The 20,652-nt window shown below is 44.3% G+C and overlaps 1 protein-coding gene across 2 annotated transcripts in view; it reads left to right on the top strand.

Annotated features, from left to right (window-relative positions):
* The first annotated feature begins 1,426 nt into the window (after nucleotides 1–1,426).
* The window catches only part of nkd1 (NKD inhibitor of WNT signaling pathway 1), a 119,008-nt gene continuing 99,782 nt past the window's right edge, over nucleotides 1,427–20,652 (top strand). For both annotated transcript variants that reach the window (XM_041191860.1, XM_041191859.1), the window contains exons 1-3: nucleotides 1,427–1,658; nucleotides 1,764–1,796; nucleotides 1,941–2,065. In XM_041191860.1, the coding sequence (XP_041047794.1) occupies nucleotides 1,634–1,658; nucleotides 1,764–1,796; nucleotides 1,941–2,065 (183 nt within the window). In that variant the 5' untranslated portion in view covers nucleotides 1,427–1,633. The remainder of the gene's footprint in view (nucleotides 1,659–1,763; nucleotides 1,797–1,940; nucleotides 2,066–20,652) is intronic.

The raw sequence follows: 20,652 nt of genomic DNA, 5'->3' as shown, positions 1-20,652 counted from the left end.
GTGAATGGATGAATGTTAGTGAATGGGTGAATGAGTGAATGTTTGAACAAGTGAATGGGCAGGATAGTCAGGTCAGTAGGTGGCTGAGGTAAATAGGTAGGTGGGTAGGGTGATAGGTGGGTGTGGTGGAGGTGGGTTGGGTGGCATGTGGGTGAGGTGGTTGGTGGGGGAGGTGGGTGACATGTAGTTGGGTGATTGGGTACATGGGCCAGCAGAAAGTCAGGTCTGGTCGGGAGGCTAGTCAGATGGTTGGGGGTTAGCATGCCTGGGAGGGGTAGTTAGGTTGCGTCAGGGGGACTTGTTGGGGGGGTCAGGGGGCCTTCTCACAGGATAGTCAGGTCAGTTTGGGGCTATTGGGGGGATACTCAGGGTGTTGGGGGGGAGTCGGGGGTGGGGGGGGGGGGTGGGTGGGGTGGTATCAGTGTGTGATAGATTGGGAGGTCAGTTCTGTAGTGACCCAGGAGTAAGACAGGGATTCTTCTGCCTAATATTTCCTAGGTAACTATTTAGGTAAGTCCCACGGAACCGTGCAAAATCTCTAACTCTAACACAGAGTTGGATACTTTTGCGGAGGATCCTGAGGAGCATGGAAATTGCCTGTTGGAAGTTCAGCACTTTGGGACTTGTGCGGGTTCTGATGTGCATCTTGGGCCATACGTCCAATCTCTGATGATTTAGAGAAAGGAAGATCTGTGCCAATGTTTCAGAATATTACAGATGAACAGTTATTAGGATAAGAATGAGGGGAAGCAATAGGGATCACTAACCATGTTTTAAGGTATTCCTGGAAGTTTTATCACATGAAATCCCACTCCAACCACCCTATCGACAGATTTTACCTTGTCTCCAATATTTTTCTATCCAACACATAAGTGTTACATAATACATAAAACAATGAAGAAGTTTGTTCTTAGTCAAGCACCTATGATTTTTTTGCACGATGCTCGCAGTAGTGGCCAGGAGATTATTGATTCATCTTTAATTCCTGGAAGCACGAGGACAAACCTGGAGGGTTGGCAATGCTGGAGGAGACAGGGAACCCCAAGGGTTATAGCTGAAATATTAACATTGGTTTCTTCCTTCACAAAGGCTGCCTGACCTGCTGAGTCTTTGCAGCATTTTCTAGGGATTAATATAAAGTGTGCTGTGTGGATTGATATTCTGCGATCCTTGGCTGCTGCTGCAAGTGAGTCGTTGGAGCTGCTTTTATTTTGGAGACTGCAAAGGGAAAAAAAAAAGCAAGTTTCCTTTCATCTGCCGCCCGCCGACCGACCAATAAAAGAGGGGGGGGGGGGGGCCGGGGCCAGAAGTGCAGTAAGCTCAATGAGGTGTCAATCATGTCCCCTGGTGGGTGAAGTTTCTTTCTGTTGCCGCCTCTCTGTGTGTGTGTGTGTGTGTGTGAGAGAGAGAGTGTGAGTGAGTGAGGGGGAGGGCTGTGGATTGGAGACTGAACGCTGCTGGAGCAGGAGCTGGGAGCAGACACAGGGAGAAGGCGGTGCATTGCTGCAGCATGGACTGAGGCTGAAGCCTCCTTCCAACCCGAGCCGTATATACATGGATTTCTAAACCCGGGGAACCCCAACACCTCCCAAATGTTTCCGAAATCCAGCCCGATGCAGACAGAGCACTAGATATGGGGAAACTTCACTCCAAGCATGGTAAGCGAGCGGACATCAAAGCCTTTACACTCTTTACTGTAAAATAATTCTCTCCTCATAGTAACCCATTTTTTTTCCATTTTGCTATATCTTCTTACCGAACAGCCGCCGTTTGTAAACCCAGAGAGAGTCCTGAAGGTAGGCATTTCTCTTTTTTTTAAGTTATGTGGCAAAACTTTACATGAGTTTTTCTGCCCAAAAGTTTCCTCCATGTTTGACCATTGCTTCTGTTGGAAGAAAAAAACCCACGGGTCTTTTTTTTGTTGTTGATCCTTACTCTAGGTGACAGTTTTGTGGTGAACGCTTGTTTGAGTCGGAAGGGGCTGGAGGACTGGATCGTCAAACAGAAGAACAACCCGGGCTACTCAGCCGGCTTCCAGCGAGCGGGCTGCAGGCTTTCCACCGCGGTAAGGAGCTCCTCACCTCCTCACCCTCTTCCCAGCCTCACCTCCTCATCACCCCCTCACCTCCTCATCATCCCCTCATCACCCCCTCACCTCCTCATCACCCCCTCTCCTCCACATCATCATCATCCCTCTCCTCATCATCACCCCCTCTCATCATCCCCTCCTCTCCTCATCATCCCCTCCTCTCCTCATCATCCCCTCCTCTCCTCATCATCCCCTCCTCTCCTCATCATCCCCTCCTCTCCTCATCATCCCCTCCTCTCCTCATCATCCCCTCCTCTCCTCATCATCATCCCCTCCTCCTCATCATCATCCCCTCCTCCTCATCATCATCCCCTCTCCTCATCATCATCCCCCTCACCTCCTCATCACCCCCTCTCCTCATCCCCCTCACCTCCTCATCATCATCCCTCTCCTCCTCATCACCCCCTCTCCTCCTCATCATCATCCCTCTCCTCATCACCCCTCCTCCTCCTCATCATCCCCTCCTCCTCCTCATCATCCCCTCCTCCTCCTCATCATCCCCTCACCTCCTCATCATCCCCTCACCTCCTCATCATCCCCTCACCTCCTCATCATCCCCTCACCTCCTCATCATCCCCTCACCTCCTCATCATCCCCTCACCTCCTCCTCATCCCCTCACCTCCTCCTCATCACCTCCTCCTCATCATCATCCCTCTCCTCCTCATCATCATCCCTCTCCTCCTCATCATCATCCCTCTCCTCCTCATCATCATCCCTCTCCTCCTCATCATCATCCCTCTCCTCCTCATCATCATCCCCCTCCTCTTCATCATCCCTCTCCTCCTCATCAACCCCTCTCCTCCTCATCAACCCCTATCCTCCTCATCAGCCCCTCACCTCCTCCTCATCAGCCCCTCACCTCCTCCTCATCAGCCCCTCACCTCCTCCTCATCAGCCCCTCACCTCCTCATCAGCCCCTCAACTCATCACCCCCTCTCCTCCTCCTCATCACCCCCTCTCCTCCTCCTCATCACCCCCTCTCCTCCTCCTCATCACCCCCTCTCCTCCTCCTCATCACCCCCTCTCCTCCTCCTCATCACCCCCTCTCCTCCTCCTCATCACCCTCTCTCCTCCTCCTCATCACCCTCTCTCCTCCTCCTCATCACCCTCTCTCCTCCTCCTCATCACCCCCTCTCCTCCTCCTCATCACCCCCTCTCCTCCTCCTCATCACCCCCTCTCCTCCTCCTCATCACCCCTCTCCTCCTCATCACCCCTCTCCTCCTCCTCATCACCCCTCTCCTCCTCATCACCCCTCTCCTCCTCATCACCCCTCTCCTCCTCATCACCCCTCTCCTCCTCATCACCCCCTCTCCTCCTCCTCATCACCCCCTCTCCTCCTCCTCATCACCCCCTCTCCTCCTCCTCATCACCCCCTCTCCTCCTCCTCATCACCCCCTCTCCTCCTCCTCCTCACCCCCTCTCCTCCTCACCCCCTCCTCCTCATCATCACCCCCTCTCCTCCTCATCATCACCCCCTCTCCTCCTCCTCATCACCCCCTCTCCTCCTCCTCATCACCCCCTCTCCTCCTCCTCATCACCCCCTCTCCTCCTCCTCATCACCCCCTCTCCTCCTCCTCATCACCCCCTCTCCTCCTCATCATCAACCCCGCCCTCATCATCCCCTCACCTCCTCCTCATCATCACCCCCTCCCTCATCATCCCCTCACCTCCTCTTCATCATCCCTCTCCTCATCATCACCCCCTCCCTCATCATCCCCTCACCTCCTCCTCATCATCACCCCCTCCCTCATCGCCCCACTCTCCTCCTCCTCATCGCCCCCCTCTCCTCCTCCTCATTGCCCCCCCCCTCCTCCTTACCTCACTCCTACTCATCTTCCTCCTTCTTGCTCACCCACCCCACTCACATGCTTTCAATATATCTATGTAAGGGAGGAGGTCCTGGGTGTTCTGTGCTCTCACTAGAGAAACTGTATATGCAGCTGGGTGGGGGCAGGTGTTGTCGAATTCAAAATGCCAGTACATTTAGCTCTCAGGGATTTCTTCCACCCTTCAGTACATTTAGCTCTCAGGGATTTCTTCCACCCTTCAGTACATTTAGCTCTCAGGGATTTCTTCCACCCTTCTATCATCTTTGGAAGGAAGTTGAGGTACAAAAAGCTTTTGCCTAATCCTGCTGAAGAAACTATAGAGAGTTCAGGTTCGCCCAATGGTGTTTTTTTCACTTTTGGGTGGATTTTGGGGGCAGTGTTGGGCTGAATGGTACCAGTTGGTACAATGTAACAGCCGCAATTCAGATGTCATATGGAAAGTGTTAGAAATTCCCATTTGTGCATGCCTGTTTCTTTTTAACAGCCCAGGCTGCTCAAGCTCAGAGTCGACGTGTGATCTGAAAGATGTTCTTTTCATTTGCACCACCACCCCCCCACCCCCCCAAAAAAAGTGTGCAGATGTCTGAAATATTCATCGACCCAGGTTTTCAAGGGGAGCCAGGTCTGGAGTCAATTCTCTAATGGTTTTCTTGGGGGAATGGGGTGGAAGGCGAGAGAGAGGGTTGTTTGAAAAGTTAAAACAGGCGCCAGTAAGTTGGGAAAAGTCCAGGTGATCGCTGAAGAAAATATTATTTAAAGTGCCTGCCTCACGTTTTTACAAATGTACTCAAACTAGAGGATATTTTTCTTACATCAAAGGAACTTGATTCTGGCAAGATGCCTGGGAGACTGAGATCCGCATCGCTTTGGAATTCTGTGTTGTAACTAAGTGTGATTTTAATATCTGCTGTTTTCCTGAGACAGTCATGTCAGATGAGTGTCCAGAGCGTGTAGCAATTTTGTTGTATCATTTTTTTTAAGTGTTTTGTTCTCTTTGTAATTTGCACTTGGATGCTGGCACATGCTGCATTTTATATTGAAGCATTTTGGATCAAAATCTAAGTGCACATCATTTGTTTTGAAGTAAACGCAACCTTAAAAGCAAAATGAGAAAGATAGATTGGTCATTATCTGTACAAAGGGAGAATGTATGAGGCTGAAATTCAGATGTCATTGTTGAGGCAAAGCTTTGAAGTGGTTACAGTTAATCCTTTGGAAACTTGGAAAATACATTTAAGTTGTGTAAGCGTGTTGACAAATGCGATATCAAAGAAAAGTTATTTCAAATACATTAACTGTTTGCTCTCTGTGCTGTTTATAAAGCAGTCCTGTAGTAAGCATGATGAGATTTATTAGATAATTTCCCACATTTAGCAACTATTTTAGATTTACATTTTGTGTTGTTTGTTGGTAGTTGGTAGAGACTTCAAAGATTTAAAACTGGCACACATTTCCAGACATTTAAATCCCTATCTGTTACTTGTTATAAATTTTAAAGAATACAAATCAAATGGAATTTACCCTGAGTGATGATGATTGATAAAGCTGGCAACTCCAAATGAGTTTGAATGCCTACTAAAGCTGGCTGTAATAAGGCAGCTTGGAATTTGCTCTAATCCTGCATCTGGTCCCCTTCTTAGTGAATGAATGGATTACAGGAGACGAATCCACACGTGGAGCCAAGACTTTCTTGGCTGCTGCACTTTTCTTACCACTGGGAGAAGAGTTTTCTTCTTAAAGGCCCCTTCCCTGTGCTACACTCACCCCCCCCCCCCCCCAAACCTGCCCCAGCCACTAATAAAAGAAAGAAAAGGAGAAAATAATTCATCTGCTTGCACTGGATTCTTGTGAATGGAATGAAACTGTGTCTTGAGTTCCTGCAGAGTGCTGGATGAAAAGTAACAGAAGCCATGTAACTCCAACAGCCTCTTGACAAGGGATGTGAAAGTCTGCAGATTCCATGCCCAGTTTGTTGAACTCTGCCATCAGAGTTAAGTGTAATGATGTATTTTTTCCACCCATTGATGCCTGGTGCACTTTAATTATAGACTGTAATTCACATACCCCTTAGGAGTCATGCAGCTTTCATTGTCCTAAGTATGTAAGGCCGGGAATTCAAAATGAAAATTATGTTAGAAACAGAAAACTGCATTTCTAATAGGAACTGAAGACTGTGAGTGTTTTTGTACTACTTGGATTCTACTCCAAAGTGCAGACTGTTATAATTCTGTTAGGCTGTCAGTCTTGCTTATGGAATAAAAATTATGGGAAAGGTGTCAAAAACTATAACGCTCTGTTGTTATATAATGCTGTTGTAAAGCTCCCTAGTGGCTCAGTGAGCAAATCTACACCACCTGGTGTAGTATTGGGACATACAGTGCATGGAGGTCCCAGGCTGGATTTTTCTTTTCTATGCTGGATTAGTTGATCACTGCTGAGGTAGCACAAGGGCACCATATAAAATCCTCTGTGTCTCTGGGTTTGGTATTGGGAAAAAATAATCGGTGAAGTTTTCTTCTGACTTGGTCCAACAACCCTTGTTAGAAACTGCAACTGGGGATGGTGGATGTGAACAGGATCCGTTTTGATTGTGCTGCATTTGTGATCAAATAGCCATCAATATTCACTTCCTAAATTCAAATGACCACTTTGGCAATGGATTGAAAGCTGGTTGTGGAATCATATCCCACCATAGTTCAGTGTTTGGAAAAGAGAACACATTTCTGGGCAAGGCAGCTTTGGAGTAATAATGTACTGCCATTACCAACTCCACCAGCCAATGCAGCATCAATTGTATTTTTAGCAGCAGGGTCAATTATAATGTCTGCTTATGCTATTAAGTGCAGGAGGAGTGATAGGCATACTTATAGTTACATTTTTAAAATTCATTCATGGGATGTGGATGTTGCTGGCTAGGCCGGCATTTATTGCCCATCCCGAATTGCTCTTGAGAAGTGGTGGTGAGCTGCCTTATTGAACTGCTGCAGCCCATGTGGCGTAGGTACACCCACAGTGCTGTTAGGGAGGGAGTTCCAGGATTTTGACCCAGTGACAGTGAAGGAACGGCGATAAATTTCCAAGTCAGGATGGTGAGTGGCTTGGAGGGGAACTTCCAGGTGGTGGTGTTCCCATGTGTCTGCTACCCTCATCCTTCTAAATGGTAGTGGTCGTGGGTTTGGAAGATGCTGTAGGAAGAGCCTTGGTGAGTTCTTGCAGTGCATCTTGTATATGATACACACTGCTGCTACTGAGTGTAGGTGGTGGAGGTAGTGAATGTTTGTGGATGGGGTGCCGATCACGCGAGCTGCTTTGTCCTTGATTGTGTCAAGCTTCCTGAGTGCTGTTGGAGCTGCACTCATCAAGGCAATTGGAGGATATTCCATCACATTCCTAACTTGTGCCTTGTAGATGTTGGACAGGTTTTGGGGATTTAGGAGGTGAGTTACCTGCCACAGTATTCCTAGCGTCTGACTTGCTCTTGTAGCCGCAGTATTTATATGGCTAGTCCAGTTTAGTTCCTGGTCAATAGTAACCCCCAGGATGTTGATAATGGGGGATTCAGTGATGGTAATGCCATTGAATATCAAAGGGCGATGGTTAGATTCTCTTTTGTTGGAGATGGTCATTGCCTAGCAATTGTGTGGCATGAATATTACTTGCCACTTGTCAGGCCAAGCCTGTATATTGTCCAGGTCTTACTGCATTTGGACATGGACTACTTCAGTATCTGAGGAGTCATGAATGGTGCTGAACTTTGTGCAATCATCAACGAACATCTCCCGTTCTGACCTTATATTGGAAGTAAGGTCATTGAAGCAGCTGAAGATGGTATGACTCCAACCAGCGGAGAGCTTTCCCCTGTTACCCATTGATTCCAGTTTTGCTAGGGCACCTTCTTGAATGGCTGCAGTCCATGTAGCATAGGTTCCAGGCATTTAGGAGTCAATCACATTGCTGTGGGTCTGGAGTCACATGTAGGCCAGACCATGTAGGCAGTGATCCAGGTTGGTTTTTACAACAATCGACAATAGTTTTGTGGTCATTAGACTCTTAATTCCAGATTTTTATTGAATTCAAATATCACCATCTATCGTGAATTCAAACCACGGTGCCCAGATAATTACTCTGGGTCTCTGGATTATTCATCCAGTGACAATACCTGCATGCTCAGAGTGCTATTTAACAGCTTCAGAAAATAATGATATTTCTAATGGTGTAAAGAAGTGCCTTTCAGTTGTTTTAAAAAAAATGGTAGTGCCATAGCCATTGAGCTTTTAAGAATTTTTTTTAGTATTTTAGTAGCTATCACATTTAGTTATATTGTGTTGAGTACCTTTCTAGCAGTGCAAGACTCCCTTTTCTAAACGGTCCTGTTATCCATGCCAAAATGTGAATTGTTGTGAAATTACAGGTTTGTATTGTATATTGAGTGTTGTAACAGACTGAACCATAATCAGCAAATGGAAGAAATCTTTTTCTCACTCCCAATCACCACCTCCACCCTCACTTTCCCATCCCACACTTGAGTTGGATATTGTGAAACATTGCAGCTGTCTTACAGTGATTCTTGTACATTGCAGTGAGTTCTTTGTGCAGTTGCCCAGGTTTATAAGGGCATGTGCTTTTGGGTGACAAAGTATTTTCAATGGCACATTGTTGTTTCAGTGAGGAGTTTTTGGATAGATTAGGCGTCTGGTATAATCCCCTGCAAAAATTGTCAGTTGGGTTCTGGCGACAGTTAGCACATTTCTTTTATTTTACAGTTTTTTTTTCTCCCCTTCAAAAGAATTTTCATGAATTTTTTCAAATTCAGATATTGACCAACTAATGACATAATAATGATTACAGATAAATATGTATTTCTCCAGCTGGAGTTTTTGTACTATGTCTAACCTATGACCTCTCAATCTGGATTAAGTATGATGGGGAAATTCAATAACATTGTAATTTTGGATTTGATTTCATTCAAACTCCAGATGGCTTCAGTGACATGTTGTCAAAAATAGTATTAATGATAACAATTTGATAGTCACGTACACACCATTTGTTTTATTAAATGATTGAAAAGGTACTCATACACTTAAAGTTTGAATTTGTCTTTTGAAAATCTGCTAGGAAAGAAAGAAAAGAAAGACTTAGTCATATAGCACTTTTCATGATCATTGGACGTCTTGAAGTGCTGTATAGCCAATGAAGTACTTTTGAAATGAGGTCACTGTTGTAATGTAGGAAACGTGAAAGACAATCTGTGAATAGCAATGTGTTAATGACTGAAATAATCTGTTTTTTGTGATGTTGATCGAGTGATAAGTATTGGCCGGAACACCAGGAGTAACTCCCCTCCTCGTCTTCAGAATGGGATATTTTGCTTCCGGTTGAGAGATTTAATGTGTTACCTGAAAGATGGCACCTCTGGCAGTGCAAAACTTCCTCACTGGAATATCAGCCTTGATTTTTGTGCTCAAGTCCTGGACTATTTCCCTTAATTTTAGTTCTTAATCATTCTACAAATGAATGAAAAACATTTTTCATTCATTCACTGGACATGGATTTTTTATGGAATCCCCTATGGAATCTTCAGGATATTCTCTATTAAAGATAACAGTATGTCAAAGCAAAGTTGGTGACTCCTAATTGAAATACCATTATAATCCTATAATCACACTCCTATGTGATCACTGTATAGTGGAAAGAGAGTCAAAGACATCTTATAATCTGCTAGAGGATGCTTGATCACTACTATATTTCAATAGAGCATTTTAGTTGCATCACAATACAGGAGTAGGCAATTCGGCCCCCCATCAAGCTTGCTCCATAGCTGATCATCTATCTCAATGTCACTTTCCCGTACCATCCCCATGTCCCTTGATGTCATTAGTTTCCAGAAATTTGTCGATTCCTGTCTTGAACATACTCAGTGATTGAGCTTCTACAGCCCTCGGGGTTAGAGAATTCCAAAAATTCACCACCCTCTGAATGAAGAAATTCCTCCTCATCTCAGTTTTAAATAGCCTGCCTCTCATTCTGAGACTGTGTCCCCTGGTTCTAGACTCATCAGCCAGAAGAAACATCCTATCCACTTCTACCCTGCTGCACCCTTTAAGAATTTGTAAGTTTCAATGACGTCACCTCTCATTTTTCGCAACTCTAGAGAATACAGACCCAATAGGAGCAACATTGAAGAAAGCATTTCAACAGGGTCCTTTGAAATATTTTACAATAAAAGCTGTTGAAAGCACAAAGAGAGAATTTTTATTTTATAATGTATTCTCTCTATTTTCCCCAATCTCTGCTTTTGAAATAGTATGCAGTGTTATGACACTGCAGCTGACTACTCCAAGTAAGTGAGAAGGATAGATAACATTATTCTAAATATTTATTGTGTTATATACTAGATTATTTAATGGCCCAGAACTAAAGTTAGTCAGAAAGTTCTTGATAATAACTTTGGGTACTCCACTTGCCTAAGGTGGCTGGAAATTGTAGGCTTTTATTTACACAAATGATCAAACTGCTACCAGGCACATGCCTTACATAGGGTTTCTTTGTAGAAACCCATTAACCAACCTTGTTAAAAGGTCAAAAGGATTAACCAGATTGAGTTTATATTTGCTATAGTGTCCAGTAGCAGAGGCAAAACTGTAGCACCCATTTAAGGAGAGAATGGATTTTCAGATCATGAATAGTGCCTTCAAAATGGCAGTAAAATCTTCTTGTAGCTACTTTACATGAATGGACATAAAATGTGTGACTTGTTCTTGGAAGGTTGGGCGTGATGTAAAATTAGAGCTTGTACAGATTGCTGTTGTTTGTGACTAATAGTAAAATGTATCTAAACCTGTAAATTTTGTTAGTACTTCTAACATTATTAAATATTGGCTTATAAGTACCACCTTTAAAGAATATTAATTCCTTAATATTGAATCTCATTTTCCTAATGTCTTGTTGAATTCAGCATAATTATGTAACAATAAAAATACATTTTGAAAATGTACCAATTGGGTACCTTAGTTATGTCTAGTAAAGAATTTCCAGCCCATTTATAATACATACATTATTGTAGAATCATAGAATGATATGCCACAGAAAGTGGCTGTTCAGCCCATCGTGCTGTAACCTTTTCAATTCCTACTCCCACAATCTTTCCTCAAATCCCTGCAAACTTTTCACCTTCAAGTAATTGTACAGATAAAATAGACCTAAATGTTCCACATTTAAATGTATCTTGGGCTAGCTACTGTAGTCAGTGAAACGGGTTGACGAAAGCCTTAAATAAAACTTGAAAATACAAATGTTATGCCAGGTAACATGCAAAGTTTCTATAGAGTATGGATTGAAGATTCAGTTTGTATGGAGTATTGGTTTTGAAACTTCCCTGTATGTCCATTCACTGCATGGATTTAACATATTCCTATGGATTTCCTGCAAATACTGTTATCCTTCCGGTTGTTCGTTGTAAAAATTTCTGACAGATTATACCAGTCACTCAAAAGAAAATGTAGAAAATATGTTTATTGCTTCATTGCGCGATAATGTGCAAATATACAAAGAAAATCAGGATTCTGATGCCATGGACTCCTTGGGCTCAGCATTGAAAATCAGGTTTATAGAATACTCAGTGTACCCCAGCCATGGCAATTATATAATAATTAATGTAGATCACTTTAAAAAAAGGCAAATGCCAGCTAATTACTAGCAAACAGAACTTCTGAAACCCAAATGTATTGCTGTAAAGCAACCACGAGGTGATCTATGTTAATACTAAGTTGGAATAAAGAAAATAGCAGGTACATAAAGAGGAAACACTGAAGAAGCAAAATGTTTAATGCAGTTTTTCATCCAAGTCATTTTAAAGCGCATGAGTATCTGTGTTCTCAAGAACAGTAGTTAGCCACAAATATGCTTTCAAGTTTTGTTGGACAGTAATTGCGTAGAATGACATTGAATCTACATTACAGGAACTGTTCTGTGCCAGTGTGTATACTCCATATGAGCCTCCTTCCACTCTAATTACCTCTTGCTTTTCTGCCACCATATTCTTCTATTCCCTTTCCCCTCATGTATACAGCAAGCCTCACCTTAAATGTGTTAATGCTGTCTGCTTCATATGGCATATTCCCACCACTCTGTGCCACTAAGGTAAATACTTAATGGCCATAAAAGAATTGACAAATCCACTAAGGAGAAACTTGTTTCCACTGTTGTGTGGATCGGTAATCAGAAGACTGAGATTTAAGATAATTGGCAACAGAAATGGAGGGGAGTTGGGAAATCTTTTTACACAGCGATTTTAGAATCTGGAATGTACTACTTAAAAATGTGGTGGAAGAAGATTCAATGGTAACTTACAAAAGGGAATACACTTGAAAAGGAACAATTTGCAGGGATATGTGGAAAGAGTAAGGGAGTGGAACTAATTGGATAGTTCCTTCAAAGAGCACTGGGCCGATTGGCTTCCTTCTGTGCTGATTATATGAACTTTATGCTATGGTGATTGGTGTCAGTAAGGCACAGGGTGGGTACTTATGACAGGTATACAGAACGGAGATCAGTACCATAGTTTTACAAGTCATTAATTACTGATATTGAATTCTGCTACCAAACATTAACAGTCAAAAACTGATGCAGGAATACTTATTTTCAGGTGAGCTTTTCTACCTCCCAGCTCTATATGCAGTGCAATGAATGGCTTCAGTTTTCTTTTGCTTTTTCTTTTTAAAAGAGCACGTGCCATAAAAGATACAGCCACTAGCAAAAATGTACTGCCTTTAGTGAAAAATATTAAAATCTACAATAGTGATGTGCAGTTAGTGGCTTGGCATTCTGAACCAGTGAGACCTTCATTATACAGAACTGTACCAAAAATGAATGAATGATTTAGCAAAGGTGTTTCTCAGCTATTTTCAGTCTGGCAGTGGTTTCGAACCATTTGAAGGAGCCCGTGCAAATTTCTTTGTTGATACAGATAGCTGTTACATTATTTTGTTCTTAAAAAAATCATTCTTGGGATGTGGGTGATGCTGGTCATGTTGCCACCTGTTGTCGATCCCTAATTGACCTGAGAAGCTGACGTTGGACTCCCTGCTTGAACTGCTGTGCTCCACATTGTAAAGGTGCTTACACAATGCTGTTAGGCAGGGATGCCACTGTTAACACTTACAAGTTTGTAAAAGTCTCAGCTGCCTTTGACAAGTTGGAAAGCCATGAACAATCCACCACTGTAATCATTGGACACTCTCACCAGATTGCTAACTTTGGGAAAAGCCATAAGCAGACAGAATACCTGGTATCAAATGCAGTGTCATCAGAGTAGCTTATCAAGCAAAACTTTATTGAACTGTCAATTCAAAAATTAAAAAAACCCTTTTCTCACTCAAAAAGTTCTGGGGGTGGCTGGAGGGGGAGAGGAAGAAGAAATGCAAATATATTTGGAAGATTGCATGATTCTTTGCAAAATATGCCTTTCAGAATAGAGCTCTCTAGGACTGCAGTTATTTTTGATTCTCTGAAATAGTTCTCCCCCATTATACTTGAATAAACAACAGTAACAGGTGACATCACACAGATGCTGCTTTTGTAGATATACTTCCAGCCATTGTAAATGTGACATTGGTGTTCCAAGTAGTTTTAAGAAAGACTGAGGTTTATTTTGACTTCTCAAACTCTGCATTGTGTAAATGCTTCTGCAGAGCTAAAGACATTTATGAATTTGTAAAATATGCAGAATTTTGATGGCAATGAGCTGATTAGCAATGAAGGTATTGTAAAGCCCAGTGAACATTTGTTTTTGGAAGAAGGATGTTTTGTGATTTGAAAGCTCTGCTAACTTTTTAGGCAGGATGTAGACCATTATACAGCTTTTTTGCACTTCCCTTTGGGATTCAGTGAAGGCTATGTCCCTTGGGCCAGGGGCCACATTGAAAATGCACAGGGTATGGTTGAGAAGATTCTATGCAAAGTCCATTTTGCTTGGGGTGAAGGGCAAGAGTTGAAAATTCATTTCTGTCTGGATTTAAGCGCTTAAAACCTGAAATACCAAATATCAGGATTCAACTGTAAAAGGAATAAAAAAAGAAAAATGTTTAAAAATTACTTACTGCGGGCAGGCCTAGAGAATAATGCAGACATACAGGAGCTCTGAACAGTTGTATAGTGGAAACATTGATGTTGTGCTGCTTTCAAATACAACTTTTATATATTATAAAATATAGTTGTAAGTGTGCTAACTTACATCTGGCCTCCCTTAGTTTTGTGAGATTTAAATGTTAGCTTTTTATTCGTGGAAGAAGTACTGCATAGTCTGCCATGCAGAATTATCTTTCCACATTCACCAATGAAGTCACATTTCCTGTCAAATGTACCTTGGGACCACAGCTCTTTCTTCTCTCCTCATCCTTTTTGCATTAATATGTCCAAAGTTTAGTTTCAGTAAAGCTGCTAGCTAAGGTCAAGGGCTTTGACTTTATGGTTTAAGTTACTTTGTTTTACTGAGATATTCATTGGAGTCACCACAGGAAGCTTACTTTCAGCTACAGTCCTGGCTTTTTTGATTTAAATCTGAACTAGTAGAGGAAATGCGGACCTCTTATTTGGCTGACTTAAATCCTTTTTGAACATGCTGATGGTAATGAATTACCTATTGAAATAAATCACTTTGTCATCCAATGGAGTGTATTCTGATGTAATATTCATCTGAATTTAAACAAATACAGTGGTATCCCAAACTTAAACTTGGAAAGCTCCCAGGCTGGGTGCGCAGAGGTGGGAGAATTCCTGGCTCCACAAACCTGACCTTTAAAGATGGCTGCCCGAACTTCCGATTTTCGGCCCAGATGGCGCAGGTGATTCTGGAAGTAGAGAGGGGTCCGGCGTGGGTCTGGTGCAGGTTGGGTGACTTGGGCGCAGATAGAAAGCGGGCTCTAAGAAAGATAGGTCTTCAATGATGAAGTCTCTGTGCCTTGGAGGAGACGTCATTGACTTGTCAGGTGAGTGTCAAGGTTGTAAATGTTAACTGTTAGCTGACTCAGGAACGGATGGCCTATCATGGGCTTTCACTGTAGGGGAAATGTCATTGTTGCTACCTAATAAAAGTATACTGCACCATTGAAAGCATGAAGTGAATTTTCAAGACACAGCCATGGAGATGACATCATCTTGGACAGATATTATGCAGTCATGTAGTTAACTGCCAAGACTCAGGGCAGAATTTTCCCCCCATCGGGTGGGGGGGGGCAGTTGAAGAGTGGACGCGCAGAGGCGTGCCTCCGATCGGCACCCCCAATTGGGGGCACGCTGCCATTTTACGTGGGCGGGCCAATTAAGGCCCACCCAGCATGACGTCAGCACAGAAGCGCTATGCGCTCCCTGTGCTGGCAGGGTGGGGTGGAATCCCTGAGCTGAGTGTGCACTCTTTCGCATGTGCGCACAAAAGAGTGCACTCATCTCCCTGAGGCAAAGTGCTGCCTCAAGGAGATCGACTGTACATTAAAAAAAATTTAAAAAAGAAAAAAAATTCCCTGACATGTCCCGTCATATGACACTGTCACATGAGTTGGGAAATGTCCATAAGTTTTAAAAACACTTTAATTAAATTTTTAAAAACCTACATGAAACTTCATCCCGCCCATTAGTGAGGTTTCATGCTTTTTCTAATGCCCGCCGGGGCTCTTGGCCTGCCGCCAATCTTAAGGTTGGCCGGGCAGGTCCATTAATTACTTTAATTGCTTTGTCAATGGCCTCAATTGGCCATTGACAGGTTGGCGGGTGCACAACTGATTTTGCTGAGCCCCTGCCTATCTGAAAATTTAAATGGGGCGGGGTGAGGTCAGGAGTACCGCCCAACGTTACCCTGCGTCATTTTACACGTTGGCGAGTGGGCCCCGCTCCCCACTCGCTGACGGGAAAATCCTGGCCTCAGTATGTGGATAATGATGAAGAGTACGATGGTCATTATCGCACCAACTTGCCTTCTTGCCACCCAGCTATCAGGATGTGCACATACTGTTGACTCTTGACCAGGTCCCTCACAGTTGCACACTGTCACAGTATAACAGTGTGACTCAGAGGGGTGGAAACCAGCCAGGCTGTCGATGGTCATGGAGCATAGCATGCTACCTTGGAGTCACAGCCTCAACATACATGACACCAAGCATTTGTACAAAGCCATTTTCTCCACCAAATTTACCAGTAATCACTGATGATACAGTGAAAGTGGTTAGGGCATGTAACACACAAAAGTGAATGAGAGCATTATAATCTAAATGGCTCACGATTCTTTTTGCCTTACATTTTTATTCATAGAATGTCACAAAGAGGAGACATGGGGAAGGATGGGTCCATCTGCCCACTCTTTTCTGACCAGTATCTTCAAGTTTTGGTAGAAGAGGTCCAGATGAGGAGACCGGTCCTCTACCCTGCTGGCTGCCATAATGCATCTGCAGCAACCAAGAAGGCCTGAATTAAAATTGCAGCTACAGTGAGTGCATCATTGTCCATGGATTCAACGCAGGAAAAAGTTCAATGACCTGCTGCATTCCAGCAAAGTGAGTAGCTTGGCTCATCCAAGGGACAGGCCACATCTGCATGCTGCAGCTAAAGTGCGAGACATGTGACTGAGCACTATGATGCATAGATGCAGTGAAGAACAATATCCTTCCATGCATAACATATTAGGTGGACATAAATTCGTGTTGTTGCAGCCCAAAAACAGTGAAGGGAGATGGCGTGGTGTGGGGGTGGGTCAGCTTGCCTGAGACGCATTCCTCCCGTGGAATAGATGGCCGTGGAGATTGCCAGGGTGCCTGAACAGCTGTCTGGTGATGGTGAATTGCTGTTAGCAGATAAAGGCGGTGTTGAAATCTCCTTGGCACATGGTGGTAATGGTGGAGATCATGATGTCAGGTCACTGAGCACAATAGGACATTAGCATGAGAGAAAATGCAATGATGGGGTTGCATCATTTGGGCAGCACAAGCATGATTAAGGCAATGGCGTGCATCAAACTGTGCTTTTACAATGAGAAGGGCTGTGTCTAAATAACTCCTTCTGTATCTCATATAGGTCCCAGCTCTGCTTTCTCACTCCTGCCCCCACTCCCCAGGGCCAGAGCATCCCTTGGGCATCAAGAGGAAGAAATGTCTGAGGAGGCAGTGTCACGCCTTACTTGCCCACACACTGCCAACTCAAGATACCAGCACTTTGAAAGGATGTAGCATGTATGTAGAGTTGGTGGCACGGGGTGAAAGTCACTGCACCAGAGTGCAGGAGGAGGTGTCATAGTCAGAGACATCTGTGCACAGTCCCCCTCGGTAGGGGGGAGCGAGGAAAGCCACAATGGTGCTCCACTGGGCAGGAACATGGAGCTTCAGGAGCCATTTTTTGGGGCACAGTATTTAGATAATCAGCAGCAGATGTGTGGACATCTAGCAGAGTTCCCTGGGGCAGTGTGAATTTTAGGTCTACAAATGGAGGAGTCCATAATTATCAAGAGTTCCACATTATCCTGGGGGTTCAACTGCATGAGCTCTGACCATGAGAGATTGGCCAACTTCACAGAGGGACACATGCAGCAACATTTGGAGTGGATGCAAGAGCAGTGTCTTGGCCAGGAAAGGGTGCAAGCCTCCCTCCCTAGATCAGTCAGCTCAGAGTATGAGCGCTGACACCCATGGAATACATGAAGAGCTGCATACCCTGAAAAGGACAGTTGCACTATTGGTACAGCAATTGCTGGAATGGATGACTGCTGCACAGCAGCAGTCAGCCCCATCAAATCCATCTGAATACCACCCCAGGGCTGTGCCGTCACTGAGGAAGGTGAAGGTACCGAGAGCTCCTCAGCACCATCATCTTTGTCTGCCTCTCCAGCCCCCTGCCAGAGCCTTAGTCTGCTGCACATGTGCCAGTGGCCACGGCTGCCCATGCAGAGATACAGAGGCTGTAGTCTGAAGGAGGACCCCAAGGGGTGCCTGCATGATGAGGTCGGCACCATGCTCCTCATTGCTGCTTAGACAAAGCAGTAAGCAGCCTGCTTCCACCCCCTCCAAGATAATGGGGATTGGGGTGCATTTCATAGAAGTGATTGAAACATATCAGATCCTGAGTAATCTTGACAGGATGGATGCGGAAAGGATGTTTCCTCTTGTGGGAGAATATAGAACTTGGGGTCACTGTTTAAAAATAAGGAGTCGCCCATTTAAACAGAGTTAAGGAGAATTTTTTTTCTCTTAGAGGGTCGTGATTCTTTGAAACTCTTTTCCACAAAAGGCAGTGGAAGCAGAGTCTTTGAATATTTTTAAAGCGAAGGTAGATAGATTATTGATAAGCAAGGGCGTGGAAGGTTATTGGGGGTAGGCAGGAATGTGAAGTCGAGGTTACATTCAGATCAGCCATGATCTCAGTGAATGATGGACCAGGCTTGAGGGGCTGAGTGGCCTACCCCTGCTCCGAATTTGTACGTTTGCTCTTATGACTGTAGGAGTGTGCGAGAGTGAAGGACACTGTCTCACCTAGAGTACTAATGGATTCACTGTGCTTACACTTTTCACAATATATAAAACACATTTGAGCACTTCTTGAATATATTTACTTACACTTGTACATGTGTACACTAGAGAGCTCAGAAGAATGGTAACATTTTGAAGGCAATTCTTACCAGTAATAATAAGGGTGGCATGCTGAGGTCCATCTCGACGTGCCTTCAACAGTATCAAAGTTGTCGGCTGATTTGTGATGCTTTGAAGCATTTCTTCCTTCTCTTCTGTATCACAAGATTCCAGTGTTCAAAGGCTCAAGCACTGAGATGCTCCTTGCATCTCTCATTGTCCATCCAAGCTTGACTTTAAGGGAGGCTCAATGATCTGACTCCACAAACAGACTCTGGGCAGTAGCTGCATCTCAAGCTTGAGTTCTTGGTGCAAGGCCTTCATCTCACTGCAGCGTTACACATTGGCCTAGGTGTAGGCATCGCAGCTCGAGGGGCCATGTATCATGCAGGTAATATTGGCCGTCTGCTTTGGCTGCATTTGCAGGTCTCACTGGATGTGCTTTGTGCAAATAGCAGAGATATATGGAAGCCAGGAATGTTACATGTGGTGCCCACGTTAGAAACTGGACCACTGGCTGGAATGGATGGTACTTAAGTTCTTTCAAAGAGCTGTTGTTGCACAGTTATGGGCTCATCATGCACTAGATGCTGTATCTGCATATATGTTACAACATACAATCTTATCAGCATGTATAGGGTTTGAAGTCTGACATCATGTCACTCTCAGCATTGTGGGCATAGCTTTATTAGGGACTATTTGGCTGCATGGGCTCTTCATTTACAGTCATTGGTGTTCATTTATATGGTCAAGTTCTGAATGACTTATTGCCATGTGTGTTTGCAATATGATGAGGCCGATGGTTATGATGGTGAGGGTATCAGCTATATGAATGTGACTGAGTCCAACTCATTGATATTTATTCTTTGCCTTGTGATGGGATGGGCAGCCCTTGACTAATTGTGGAGTCAATGCACAAGGTTCTTTAGGTGAAAGTATGTCACCAAGGACTGGCTGATGGCAGTTGTGATGTCAGAGGACTTTATGAGAATCCATTTTGCACAAGGACTCCTCTGAACATAGTCAGCCCTGGCTACATGCCTATGCCTCCCAGCTTGGCAGTCTCCTCATCCTTATCCATTTCAAACCTTCTGAATGGGCATGGGCTCCCTCCTCCTCCTCATATTCTTCCTTGGAGATTGGAGCTGTGCCTATTGATTTGTAAGGCCCAGGCCCTCTGCTCTGCATTGTTGTGCAGTATGCAGCATAGTCATGTAGTTCTTGATACCCTTGCTGGTGCATATTGCAGAATCCCACCTGTGCGATCAAGGCCCCTGAAGAGCATCTTTAAAATGCCAGTTGCCTGCTCGATGGAATTCCTGGTGACTACATGGCTGCTGATGTAGCTCTGCCTTCATTTGTGGGCTGCTAAAGGGGGTCATTATCCAAGTTCTCGAGAAATAGCCCTTGCCTCCTAGAAGCCAGCCATGGATGTGCGTTGGTGACTGAAAAAGCTGAGGGAGTTGGGACCTCCTTAGTATGAAGAAATTGTTTCATATACCAGGGAACCTTGTACACACATGAAGGAAGGTCTTCTTGTGATCACAAACCACCTTGATTGAATGGAAGGTTTTCCAGTTGACAGATGTGTCCGTATGTTGAGTTGGGGCCTTTATGGCAACATGGGTGTAATCAGTAATGCCCTGTACCTGAGAGAAACCTGCTAATTGGGCAAAGGCTGTGGCTGTCTACATCTGAGATGCCAAATCTCTAGGGAAGTTAATGTGACCCCCCCCCAACAAACAAACTGGGATATACCAGACAGATCTCGTGATGATCCTTTGAAAGATCTTGAGGTATAGAAGTTGAGAGCAACTGTTACTTTTGCAGTCGCTTGCAAGCATGGGGGTCGATGGATTGTGGCTCAAGCTGCTGCTGGATTATGCGATATATTTCTGTCACCACTGCATAGCTTGGCCTCAGTTGCCTTCAGCACTGGTTCTCCATCATATTTAGGTAGGATGTCCTAGGTCTGTACACCCTTCCCACAGAGTAGTTATCTGGTTGTCCTGCCTCTTCTCCTCCTTCCTGGTGTGTGGGTAGCAGCCTCTTCCTCCTGACCCTCTCTGCTCTCCCTCTGGCCTCTAGCTGCTTATGTTGATTGGCTTCTATGGTCTCTATGTGAGAGG

This window comes from Carcharodon carcharias, chromosome 7, assembly GCF_017639515.1.
Source record: "Carcharodon carcharias isolate sCarCar2 chromosome 7, sCarCar2.pri, whole genome shotgun sequence".
Classification (NCBI taxonomy): domain Eukaryota; kingdom Metazoa; phylum Chordata; class Chondrichthyes; order Lamniformes; family Lamnidae; genus Carcharodon; species Carcharodon carcharias.
This window is presented reverse-complemented; position numbering and strand designations above follow the sequence as displayed.